The sequence below is a fragment of the Rhincodon typus genome, chromosome 16 (genome assembly GCF_021869965.1).
Source record: "Rhincodon typus isolate 14 chromosome 16, sRhiTyp1.1, whole genome shotgun sequence".
Lineage (NCBI taxonomy): Eukaryota > Metazoa > Chordata > Chondrichthyes > Orectolobiformes > Rhincodontidae > Rhincodon > Rhincodon typus.
The window spans coordinates 54,453,417-54,466,963 of NC_063347.1; the positions used below are offsets into that span (position 1 = coordinate 54,453,417).

Consider the following 13,547-nt stretch of genomic DNA (forward strand, 5'->3'; position numbering starts at 1 on the left):
AGTCCAGTGTCAGAGGGAATGGTTACTTGAGGTGTATGGTGCCTTTAAGATTTCTCTCAGTGAGCCACGCTGCTTTGATAAGAGCGAGCACATCATTGTAAAAGTATGCTGTGTGCAGGAGCCCCACGTAACTCTGTGTTCAATGGGCTCGCTCTACTGTGAAGGTCCATTATGGACAGGGGCATTCAGTTGTTCCTTAATGGAGCCTTTCAAAGCCATTGTTGGAAGAGGAAGTGAATGTGAACACTGGCAGATTTTATACAGACGCAACCGAAATCTAGGAGAAAACATCTTAATTGCACAGGAGGTGAGAAGAAAAGTGCTGACATCAGTCAAATTGTGGGGTGACAGCTGAACTGGAAAATGTAGGATGCGCTGACCTCAGTGATGCAGTGGGGATGTTTCTCTTTGAAAAGAGTGAGGCTTCTGGGCCAGAATGTTGGATTTGCTCATTGACGCATGAGAGCCAATCTCGGCTGGAGAGAGAGTGCTGTCACTCTCAGCTGCAAGGACTCTAGCCAGGCCAGTTCCTGGACTATACATCACTGCAGTGGCTTTCTGCTGGTTGCTAAGTGACAGTTCCTACTATGCAGCTGGTCCTATGCTTCGAACCATTTCCCCCAGTTGCTTTAGATGTGAGACGTGTTCACCCTCTTCCCACCTCCTTCCTGCCCAATGCGTCGTTGGACTGAAGCTCCCTGAGTGCGAACAAACCTGAGAACCTCAATCAGCTGACACCTTCCATGTGTTAATTCAAACAGTGAGAGTCAGAAAGCTATTCAACTATGGGGGCAGCATTACAGGTGAGACCTTCCTGCAGTGAATAGTACTCGGGAGACAGGATTGTGCTAGATAATATTTACCTATCTGTTTTAGGGATGCTGAGAATCTAACTGTTCTCTCAAACTGATTTAAAAGAGGAGCAAGGACTTTTCCCATGTCCCTCAACCACCACCTACTATATATCTGCTTATATTATCTGCTTATAATCAGATCATTGTGGGATCTTGCTATGTGCACATTAATTTCCATGTTTACTTGCGTTGCAGTAATGACTACACTTCGAGAGTACTTCATTGGCTGTAAATCATTTTGGATGTGCTGAGTTTGGGAAACACGGCATATAAATGCATGTCTTTTACACTTCTTGTGACAATAACACGTCAGTATAAAACTCTTCCACAGCATAATTTCAATAGAGTCCATTGTTACTCTGTTGGGGGGAGAAAAATGTCAGAAATGTACAGAGACCTGATCAGCATCTTGCAGATAAACAACAGCAACGGTGCTCCTGAGTCAGGGTCTTGTGTGTCTGGTGACAACCGTTAATGTAGACTTTGCAAATAAATTGGCAAATGCTGGGAACCAATGCAGAAAATGCTAGAAACCTCCAAAGATCAGTTGTCATTTCTGGGGAGAGAGTTCAGGAGGAGAAATATATCAGACTGGGCTCTTCCTTAGTCCCTGTTTTGTGGAAGACTATTCTCTCACAGACTCTGACTGACTTGCTGCGTGCTTCCTGCATTGTCTGCTTATATTCCCAATGTAAACCTTCTAAATTCACTTCCAGATGCTTTAACAGTAAAACCCACTGTAACATTGGACCAAAGCCACCAATTGTAGCCAATCCAGCAACTTTACTCTGGAGTTTTTCCATATGAGCAAGAGTCTCAGTTTTGGGTTTGGCTTAGTGTGGGAGACTTGAATGCCAATGTAAAAGTAGCTTTTTCTTTATTTCAAAACTATTATTTATTCATTAAAAAATCTCTCTTATATATATATGCATTGTCACAAATGCAGATCAGTTCTGCTCAGTTACATGTCAAATAAACAAAATAAAAACATTGGACTTTGAATAGTCAATGTAAAAGTAGCTTCACAGGCAATTTGTGTCAGCGACACTACGGCTGCAGCTAGACTCATAGAGTCGTACAGCACAGAATGGGACCCTTCAGTCCAGCTCATCCATGCTGACCAGATATCCTAAATTAATCTAGTCCCATTTGCCAGCATTTGGCCCATGTCCCTATAAACCCTTCCTGTTCATATATCCATCCAGTGCCTTTTAGATTTTGTAATTATACCAGCCTCCACCACTTCCTCTGGCAGCTCATTCCACACACGCACCTCCCTCTGCATGAAAAAGTTGCCCCTTAGGCCCCTTTTAAATCTTTCCTCTCTCACCTTAAATCCCCTACCCTGGGGAAAGGACCTATCTATTTACTCTATCTATGATCCTCATGATCTTATACATCTCTATAAGGTCACCCCTCAGCCTCCGACGCTCCAGGGAAAATAGCCCCAGGCTATTTTAGCCTTTCCCTATAGCTCAAACTCTCCAACCCTGGCAACATCCTTATAAACCTTTTCTGAACTCTTTCAAGTTTCACAACATCCTTCCTGTAGCAGGGAGACCAGAATTGCAACAGTATTCCAAAAGTGGCCTAAACAATGTGCTGTACAGTCGCAACATGACCTCCCAACTCCAATTCTCAATGCACTGACCAATAAAGGCTAGCATACCTAATTCCTTCTTCACTATCCTATCTACCTGTGACTCCACTTTCAAGGAACTATGAACCTGCACCCCAAGGTCTCTTTGTTCAGCAACACTCCCCAGGACCTTATCATTAAGTTTATAAAAACTGCCCTAGTTTGCCTTTCCAAAATGCAACACCTCACATTTATCTAAATTAAACTCCATCTGCCCCTCCTCAGCTCATCTGATCAAGATCCCGTTGTACTCTGAGGTAACCTTCTTCATCCACTACACCTCCAATTTTGGTGTCATCTGCAAACTTACTAACCATACCTCCTGTGTTCACATCCAAATCATTTATATAAATGACGAAAAGCAGTGGACCCAGCACCGCTGGTCACGGGCCTCCAGTCTGAAAAGCAACCCTCCACCACCACCCTCTGTCTCCTACTTTTGAGGCAGTTCTGTATCCAAATGGCTAGTTCTTCCTGTATTCTGTGTGATCTAACCTGAGCTGAACTCAATTAAATTGACCGTGCCTTGCCATATTTGTGGGCCTCTCTTTAAACTGAGTGACTGCCCTTGCTCAAGAATTAATTAGGAAGAATGAAGTTCCAATGACAATAAGTGTAATCCTTCCTCCCAAAAGCAGCGTTCATTTACCCACATTGAAGAAGTGAAAAATATATAATACTGCGTTTTATTGATGTAAGAGCTTTCAAATTTGCACTTAACTGCTGCTATTACTGTGTATACTTAATCCTTATGACTATGTATGCACTCTTCTTTTATCCAGTGCTATTCATTGCAGCTTTGCCCCAAGACCATTTCCTCTGAAACATTCTGCTATTTAATCGCTGTGCGCAATTAACGTAGTCTAACTAAAAACACAGACAGTAATTACGTCTGGCACACCAGAGGATTGACTGCTCTGATAGTGGAAGTTATATGTCAGACAAGGACAAGGAGTAGGGTCAAGCATTATGCTTGATAAAACATTTGGGTAAAGAATGCAAACAGAAATGGAACTCAGGCTGTTTTAACTTGGGAAGATATCAAACCTAAAGCCAGAACATCAAAATGAAGACTGTAAATGCATAGCAGCACCTGCAGAGAGAGACAACAGGTCAATCTTTCCAGTGTGCACTGTCAGATGGTTTCTCTGTACCTGATACTCTTACATATCAAAGGATCTGATGGATCAGTTGTTATTTCCCGATTTAATTGCGAAAAACTGAAAGATGGTGCCTGGTGAACCAAAATCACTCAAAACGGGGCAATTTCAAAAAGTATTTTTTATTTTGAAAAAATATGATAAAAGCAAAGCAAGGGGTAAAAAGGTTTAACTTGGGCTGGGAGGGAGATTAGAGTGGGAGTGAATGAGTGGCAATCTTGTCTCAGTGGTAGCTCTGAAGTGTCTGAGTCAATGTCATGGAGTCAAACCCCACTCTAGACTTGGCTGACATTCCACTGCGGAGATGAGGGAGACTCTCGCTGTTAGAAGCGCTGTCTTTTAACTGAGCAGTTAACGAAGGTCTCATCTGTTCTTTTGGGAAGGTGCAAAAGATTCTATGATACCGTTCTAGGAACAGCAGGGGAATTCTGCCAGTACCCAGGCCAATATTTGTCCCAACAATAAGCTTAAATAGATTATCTGGTTATTAATGTCATTGCTGTTTGTAGCTCTTTGGTGTACATAAATTGTAAAGTGCTTTGGGATGTCCTGAGGTCGCAAGAGGCACCATATGAATGTAAGTCCTTTCTTTCTGTAAAGCCACCATACTTCAAACGAGATGGCAGATTTGATTTTGTTTCCCAAAGAATGAAATTTAATTTATTAATTATTAACTCTGTGCCTGTTTAATTTCTTTCAGAACAGGCGCAGAGTTAGACAAATACGATAGAGACAACTAGATCCTAGAGGTGACATTTTCAGTTGAATCAGTGAAGACTTACAGTAATTAACTTTATTGTTTGAGATTGTGCAAATGTTCAAAGCTCCACAGTCACTGGCTTAACAAGTTTCATTTCTAACTTTCAATGCCCTCTCAGTCTCATTGGCACTAATTAGTCCTCCAAATAGATTATATAGCCCTTACATTCTGAGTTGACTTATGGTGCCCAACACTACTAATGCAGCTATATAACTCATGGGGTGTAAAAATGCAGGCCTTTTGACATAGAGGTGAGACATTATGCCTTTTGCATTCTACCTAACACATGCTTTATTCTTGTTATGATAATGTAAATAAGCAGCTTCTCCTATGCAATGTATGTAAACTGCAGAGCAATGCTTTTGCTAGAACTTCTGTAAACTTTCTTTCACTTAGTATATTCATTGCTGTTTCATTACTACACCTTCTCACAGCAACAAATGGCTTTACTGGCCTTAGACATGACAACTTCTAACAACCCACTGAAATTCAAACTTCTGAGTTTAACAAAATCTTCTCAAACAACGTTGTTTAAGATGGTGACCTTCCACAGTGCAGTGGTAGTGTCCCTACCTCTGAGGCAGGAGGCCCGCTTTCAAGTCCCACCTGCTCCAGAGCTGTGTAGTGACATCCCTGAACAGGTTGATTAGAAAAAAAACTTACAACGTGTTTGTCACTATCATGATCTATCATCTCCATGTTTGCAATAATTTTCCAATCCCTCCACACCTCACCTGTCTGTATTTCTGTAGGCCTCATTTGGTCCTATACATTTGTAAGGTGTATATATTTTCCTGAATATGATTGTTTAGTGCGGTATTATCATATCAATGAACTTAAAGTACAATGCTACTGTTGCTCAGAATTTAAAACTGAAACCCAGTCAAAAATGCTGGAAATACACAGTAGGCCAAGCAGAGTCTGTGGAATGGAACGGAGTCAAATGGACAGAATCCATACCCAGGCTCCCAGAATTGCAGACTGACTAAAGGTACATATGACTAATGTGAAGGGAGGAGGATTTTATGGGATGGGCATTGCAGAGAGAATGTACTACAGCAGTGTGGCACGCCGTGGGCAATCTCTGTCAAGTATCTAGCCCCTCAATCAGGCCTACCACTACCACGGACTGTTGATCAACAGAGCACAGTACCCCCACCCCTCAGTCAAGCTGAAAAGCTACCCCACAGGACAGGTAACATGGTGACATGCTTGCCTGTACCTGGGTTAATTAACACATCTGAGTTCAGCTCATTCATTGGTGACATTAGGGCCTCATTTAGAAGTGGCAGCTTGGATTGGCGACAGGGAGGGTAGATTGATGCAGGCAGTGTGGGTTCAGGCTGGGAATGGACGTTAGAGGTGAGGAAGGGGTAGATTGGAGTCTGTGTTATATCACACTAGGTACATACATAAGCTAAAATGTCTCAAATTAGGGGGCATGCATTTTAAGGTGAGGGGGGAAAGTTCAAAGGAAATGTGAGGATGTTTTTTTACACAGAGTGTGGTAGGAGTGTGGAACGTGCTGCCAGGGATGGTGGTAGAAGCAGATACGATAGGGGTGTTTAAGAGTCTTTTAGATAAGCGCATGACTATGCAAGGTATGAAGGGATATGGACCAAGGATAGGCAGAAGGGATTCGTTTAATTTGGTGTCATGTTCGGCACAACACTGTGGGCCAAAGGGCCTGTTCCTGTGCTGTACAGTTCTATATTCTGTGTTCTGTGAGAGGAATTACATCACTCTGGGTGATGGGAATTGGTGTGGTCTGGTTGTATCACACTGCATATGTACATCACAGGAATTGATGAAGTCTGATGAGGGTTATATCACTCTGGGTATATCCCTGAGAGGAAGAGTGTGTGACTGTCTCCAATCTTCTCATCAGTCCCAGACTGACCGGGCAAAACCAGTGAATTCTGCACACGAATGGAAACTGCATTGTACTGAACTGGGAGAGCTCATTGGGATGGGTAACTTTTTGTGGCTGCAGCTTACTTCAAAAGAGCTGAATAGGTCCATCCTCTGCAGGTTTGAACCATGAATGAAGCTCTTAGTCCTTCATGCTCCCTACTCACTGGAGCCCTCTGCATGAATGGTTGCAGCTTCTGATGGGTTAGCTTAGCCATTGATCTTCGTGAATCCCAGTGCTATCATTTGTTGAGTACAGCTGACTGTCGGAGACCTGACCACCTTTCAGATTGGGTGTACAATTTCTGCTTAGGAATAGACCATTCAGCCCTTCTAGCCTGCTCTACCATTTAATACGATCATGGCTGATCTCCTCTCAGCCTCAACTCCACTTTCCTGCCCGCTCTCCATAACCCTTCAACCCATTACTAATTAAAAATCTGCCTGCCTCCTCCTCAAGTTTATTCAATGTCCCAGCATCCACCACTCTCTGGGGGAGTGAATTCCATAGATACACAAACCTTTGAGAGAAGTAATTCCTCTTCATCCCTGCTTTAAATCTGCTATTCCTTATCCTAAAACCATGACCTCTTATTCTGGATTGCCTCACAAAGGGAATCATCAGCTCTTTTTCTACTTTGTCAATCCCCTTTAGCATCTTGTACAGCTCAGTTAGATCTCTTCTCAATCTTCTGACCTTTAGTGAGTACAGACCTCGACCACTAAATCCTCCTTCAGAGGACAAGCCTGTCATCTCTGGAGTTAACTGAGTGAGCCATCTCTGAGCTACCTCCAGTGCAGTTACATCCTCCTTCAAGTAAAGCGACCAAAACTGGACACAGTACTCGGATGCAGTCTCACTAATGCCTTGTACAGATACAGCAACTCTTCCCTACTTTGTACTCCATTCCTTTTGTAATAAGTACCAACATTCTGTTCTCCCTCCTTGTAACCTGCAATACCTGCATGCTAGCTATCTACACCACCACTACCTCTCATCTACCAATAGCCTCATCTTAATAAAACATCCCAAGATGTCTTCCTGCATGAAGGACAAAATGGAAATTGTTGGGCTTGAGCAGTCTGATGGATGCCAAGAGCTGACTGACTTTGTGACTTTTTTTTAACGTACTGTAGAATGCCTACGGGTTGAATGATGTCTGTCTTTTCTCTTTACTGCTTCAGGTGTGGATTCGTTCAGTGAAAATAGCTCAATGACTTATGAGGCCTACACGGAGAGCAGAGAAACCTCACTGGCAAAGTCAGAGACCACCAACCTGAGCAACAAGGAAGCTGAAGACAGCGAGAAGAGCGACAAAAGCGAGTCAGTAGCGAGTGGATCGTCCTTCGAGGAACTCGATCTGGAAGCACATGATAACGGGGACCGACCCTGGGCCTCTCAGCAGAGCTCCGAGGTGGAAAAGAAGCTGGATGAAATGACAGAAACCGATATCAGGAGAATGGAGGAGGAATAAACATGGAAGGGATGATAAAGTGACCTGACTGGGTCTGCAAACTGTTTTGCTTGGTATGTTTCCACGGATTAGGTACAGAAGGCTTGCTGCAACTCCAGAGAAACATAGTAGTTAATCAAATAGCTTGAAATTTAAGAGTCTTGATTGAAGATTGAAGCTTCTATCAATGTATCTATAATACTGTAATACTTGAGCAACATTATTCGTTTTTTAAATAAATTCAAATATTTGGCTTTAACAACTAAAATGAAGTTTTAAAAATTTATTTTTTGCACTTTATTAATAATTCCATCTCATGTTTTTTCACATGACTTCTTCGATTTGAAATGTAGGTTCTCTCATTCTACCAACACTGAATGTTCTGGATTTGGAGGATTGGGGAAGAGGCTGTTTCTCCTGGTTGAATGTCATGGGTTTAGGCCATTGTCATCAGTATTATGTGTAGCTTGTGTACCCTCTCGAAGTTAACCCTTTATAAGCTGTAAGCTAACACTTACGGCAACATAATAATGTAATAAAATAGAACAAAGAACTGCAGATACTGGAGATAGGAATCAAAAACTGAAAGTTCTTCCAGCTTGCTCTGGAACATGGGAGCAAGCCTGAGATAGAGATGTTAGCCAGGAAACACAGTGGTATGTTGAAATGGCAAGCAAATGGAAGCTCAGGGTTGTTTTTACAGTCAGAACATAGTTGTTCTCCAAAGCAGTCACCCACATTTATCTCCCCAGAGTAGAGGAGACCACATTGTGAGCTGTGAATACAGTAGACCAGATTGAGTGAAGTGCTGGTAAATCACTGCTTCACCTGGAGAGTGTGTCTGGGGTCTTGGATAGTGAGGAGGGAGGAAGTAAACAGGCTGGTATTACACCACCTGTGATTGCATGGGAAGGTGCAGTGGGGCTGTGGGGAGGTGTTGGGAAAGGAGAGGACATGGACCAGCATGTCCCGGAGGGAACGTTCCCTGTGGAAAGCTGACAAGGGATGGGAGGGGAATGTGTGCCTGGTAGTGGCGGAACTAGTGACTAATGATCTTCTGGATGTGGATGTTGGTAGGTGAGGACAAGGAGGACCCTATCATTGCTGTGGGAGGGAAGAGTGGGGGTGAGAGCCAAAGTGTAGGAGATGGTTCAGACATTGCTGAGGGCCCTGTCAGCCATGGTGCTGGGGAATCTTTGGTTGAGGAAGAAAGTGGACATTTCAGAGGCCCATTTGTCGAAGTTGGTATCATCAGAACAGATCTGACAAAGACTGAGAAACTGGGAGAATGAAATAGAGTCTATACAGGAAGCAGGATATAAGGATGTATTATCAAGGTAACTGGAATTGGTGGGTTTGTAATGGATATCGAAGGCCAGCCTATCCCCAGAAATAGAAGCACAGCTGTCGAGGAAGGGAAGGCAGAAGTCAGGTGATAGTGAGAGCAAGGTGGAAATTGGAAACAAAATTGATAAACTTTTCCAATTCTGAATGAGGAACGGAGGCAGTTTCTATGATGTCATTGATGAAAGAGTTGTGGGTGGGGGCTGGAATAGGACTGGATCAAGGAATGTTCCACATAACCCCACAAAGATACAGGTACCCATAGCCACCCCTTTGACCTGGAGAAATGGGAGAAATTAAAAATTGTTCAGGTTGAGGGCGAGTTCAGGTTGAGGGCGAGCTTGGCCAGGCAAAGGAGGGTGATGGTGAATGAGGACAGTTCAGGCCTTTTTTTTTCCAGGAAGACCTGGAGAGTCCTGAGACCATCTTGATGGGGGGGGTGAACATGTAAAGGGATTGTGTCGGAAGAATTGTGGATGTGAGTGGGAAGGGACTGGACAAGGTGAGAAAATAAATACTTGAGCAAGGAAGAAATAAGTAGGAAGGGATGAGTTCTACAGAGCAAGACCAAGCAGAAACAATGGGGTCTGCCAGGGCAGTCCCATTTGTGGATTTTGGGACAGAGGTAGAAGTGAGTTTTTTGGGGTTGGGGAGCTATGAGCTTGGGAGGCATCTGTTGGGAGATCCCCAGATAAAATGAGATTAATGACCATCATCGACAGGGTAGCTTGATGTTGGGATCAAGGTCCAGGGGGAGGTAGTGCTGGTGCTCAGTCTCTGCAATGTAGAGGTCAGTCTACCAGACTGTGTGGGAAAAGCTGAATGGACACGAGGGTGATTGGTTCAAATTGGTGAGGGGGTAGAGAAATTCAGCCAAGCGATGTGACACCAACAGTTCTCAATGAACCAGTCGAGTGCAGGTAAAAGACCAAAGGGAAAGGTCCAGGTGGAGAGAGTGTGCTGGAGGTGGGTGAAGGGGTCTGTGGGAAGGGGAGAGGATATTTGTTTGTGGAAATGGGCGCGGAGGCAAAGGGAATGGAAGAATTCAATGTCATGTAATTGCCTGAAATTCACTGAGAGATAAAATAAGATCTTTGGTGAGTACAGAACATTCAGCATCAGAGAGCAAAAGGTCAGAAGGGAAAGTAAATACCTGACAAAAAATGGGGTTAGGAGAAGGAATGGAGACAGGTTCCAGGGGAATACGTGTACCTCAGAGTTGTTGCAATCCTTAATGCAAAGATCCCACAGACCAGATGGTACAAAAATATGAACATTGACTATGAGGAGGCTCTAGTCCATTCAGTTTTTCCCAAACAAGCACATTACGTTGTGTTACGCAATAATGTACTCCCAAACTCCCATCCAAAACTGAGAGATCCCTGGGTCAGGTGAAAACCTGGGCTAACTTGGGGGGAGAATTCTCTCCAGCTCACACCAATTCTTCCCCATTTCCTATCACTCTGGTAAATCTACAAGATGCACTGCAGAAATTCACTAAAGATCCTTAGACAGCACCTTGCAAACCCACGGCCACTTCCATCTAGATGGACAAGGGCAGCAGATACGTGAGAATTCCACCCCCTTTGAATTACCCTCCAAGCCACTCACTATCCTGACTTGGAAATATATTTAGTGTCGCTGAGTCAAAATCCTGGAATTCCCTCCCTCATGCCATTATGGGTCAACTCCCAGCAGGTGGACTGCAGCGGTTCAAGAAGGCAGTTCACCACTACCTTCTCAAGGGGGGCAACTAGGGACAGGCAATAAATGCTGGGCCCAGCCAGTGACACCCACATCCCACAAATAAATAAAGTTTTAAAAAATTGAAATGAGCCCAGAAGCTCACTCGATTCCGGATCTTTTGCTGCAGATCTGCATTTAGTGTCTGGCAATCTCTACCCCAGCTCACTAAAGGCTGGGGCGGGTGGAGGGGGTTTTAAAGGATGAACGGGGTGGAACAGCAGAACTGTAATGGAGGGAATTGCAGAGGATTAGACCTGGAGAGTTGTAGGCCCAGCCACTAAAACAAAAGGTGGGACTGGAGACGGAGAGCGATCAGAGGGGCTAGAGGAGTTCTGACCATCAGAGGAAGGTGGTGAAGGGATCTTACCCCATGAGTGAGCATTTTAAACTGCACACTTGGATAAACTGAAAGGCCAGTGTTGGTCAGCATCATATAAATACAAATGAGTTCTTCTACCCTGACCATGGAGAATTTCACTGACTAATCCACATCTCGTTCCACACAAGTCTGTTTTTTACTGCTATTCATGCAGTTCCTAATGTCCTCTGTCTATTTGTTGCCTTGATGTCCTTATCAATTTATATTAATAGTTTGTGTCATTTCCACTTCTCTTTCCTGATTGTCTCACATTATGACCCCCTGCCTCAGCAAATTCAGCCATCATGCCTGTTAGCTGTTATTTTTCTTCTTAGTTTCAGTCGCTTGTCTTGGGGATTCTTGAATGCTCAAGACAGAACAGATTTTTGAGCACCAGCAGTCCTCCCTCAATGTTGTTCTCCAACCAGCTTCGAGACAAAGCTGATCGGAGGTCCCCTTTACATGCTCTGCTGTCCCCAGGACCTCCCGAAGAGCTCCCAAAGACAATCACTTGCTGAAGTGTAGACCTTGTACAATGTCAGCCTGTTTCCACAGAACGAGGTGCCAGAAACAACAATGAAAGAAATTGCCACTCAATCCAAATTTGCAAATGTTTGAGAGAAAATGTTTCCCAAGGCGCTGGGAAGAACTCATTCCCCATCTTTCAAAAGTCACTTGGGGAGTTTATGCATCTCCCTGAAAGGGGCAAGGGCTTATTTCCCCCCCGCAAAAAAACTGACTGTGTAGCACCTGTTCCATGTTGCCCTGGCACATCAGCTGAGATTGTTGGCTCAGGTTATTTTAATGTGTTTTCACAGGATGAGGGTGTCACTGGCCAGGTCAGTATTTATTACCCGAATCGCTCAGAGAGTAGTTAAGGGTCAATCACATTGCTGTGGGTCTGGAGTCACATGTAGGCCAGACCAGGTAAGGCTGACAGTTTCCTTCCCTAAAGGATATTTAGTGAAATAGATGGGTTTTTTCTGACGACAGTTCTCGGCCATCGTTAGACTCTTAATTCCAATTCTTTTTTTAAGTTGAATTCAAATTCCATCCTCTGCTGTCATGGAATTTGAACCTGGGTCCCCCAGACTGGATTCTATTCCAGCAATGGTACTACCAGGCCTTCTCCCGAGGCTTTTGTTATGCGCCTTCAATCAATGTCACAAGATGAAGGAAAATAAGTGGAGAAGAGATTAGAGATAGTAAGAACTGCAGATGCTGGAGTTAGAGATAACACTGTGTGGAGCTGGAGGAACACAGCAGGCCAGGCAGCATCAGAGGAGCAAGAAAGTCAGTGTTTTGGGTCAGGACCCTTCTTCAGAAAAACAAACTCCATTCTTTCTAAAGAAGGGTCCTGACCCAAAATATCGACTTTCCTGCTCCTCTGATGCTGCCTGGCCTGCTGTGTTCCTTCAGCTCCACACTGTGTTGTTGGAGAATTTAAACCTCTGTTTAAACCTCGGCTGAACTCTGCTGTGTTGCTGATGTTAGGATGTGACCAAACGCAGAATGGAACCTGCACCCCAGGAATCTCTAATGCAAGTTCTCATTCTCTGATATTATATTTACCACCCAGAAGGACAAGGCCAGCAGATACACAGGAACCACACACCACCTTATAGATTCCCTTCACCATCCTGACTTGGGAACATATCAGTGTTCCTTCAGTGTTGCTGAGTCACAATGCTAGAACTACCTTCCTAATTACTCCAGAGCAACTACAGACAGCTAGTAGATGTTGGCCGTGGCCACGTCCCACCGAAGAATAAACAATGTGAATTTTCACTTACTTGAGCTCATACCAGAATGATGTTCCCTGAGTCTCCGAGGCACTACAGCAAGATGAAATACACAGAAAGTGAAAGAACACATTTTGATTGACGGACTTCATTGAGAGATGTTGAAATCGAAAACCTGAGGCAGGTGAGGTTTCTGAGCACATTTCAGAAAGAAGTCCATGTTCCATCATAGAATCCCTATATTGCGGAAGCAGCCATTCAGCCCATTCCAACCCTCCAAAGAGCATCCCATCCCAACCCAAACACTATTCCCTATCCCTGTACCCTGCATTTCCCATGGCTAATCCACCTAGCCTGCACATCCCTGGACGCTATGTGGAATTTATCACGATAATCCTCCTAAGCTGCACATCTTTGGACTGTGGGAGGAAATCCACACAGGCTGAGGGAGAATGTGCAAACTCCAGGCAGGCAGTTACCTGAGGCTGGAATCGAATGCAGGCTCCCGGTATTCTGAGGCAGCAGTGTCAAACATTTGTCACCAGTGGCATGGTGATGAAGATTGCACTGTAATTTGGT

General features: G+C 44.1%; 1 protein-coding gene across 1 annotated transcript in view; it reads left to right on the forward strand.

Moving 5' to 3' along the window:
• The window catches only part of LOC109917765 (testis-expressed protein 264 homolog), a 245,692-nt gene extending 237,646 nt beyond the window's left edge, over positions 1–8,046 (forward strand). Inside the window, exon 4 of the mRNA XM_048606407.1 lies at positions 7,510–8,046. Coding sequence (XP_048462364.1) covers positions 7,510–7,799 — 290 coding nt within the window. The 3' untranslated portion in view covers positions 7,800–8,046. The remainder of the gene's footprint in view (positions 1–7,509) is intronic.
• Positions 8,047–13,547: the final 5,501 nt, after the last annotated feature.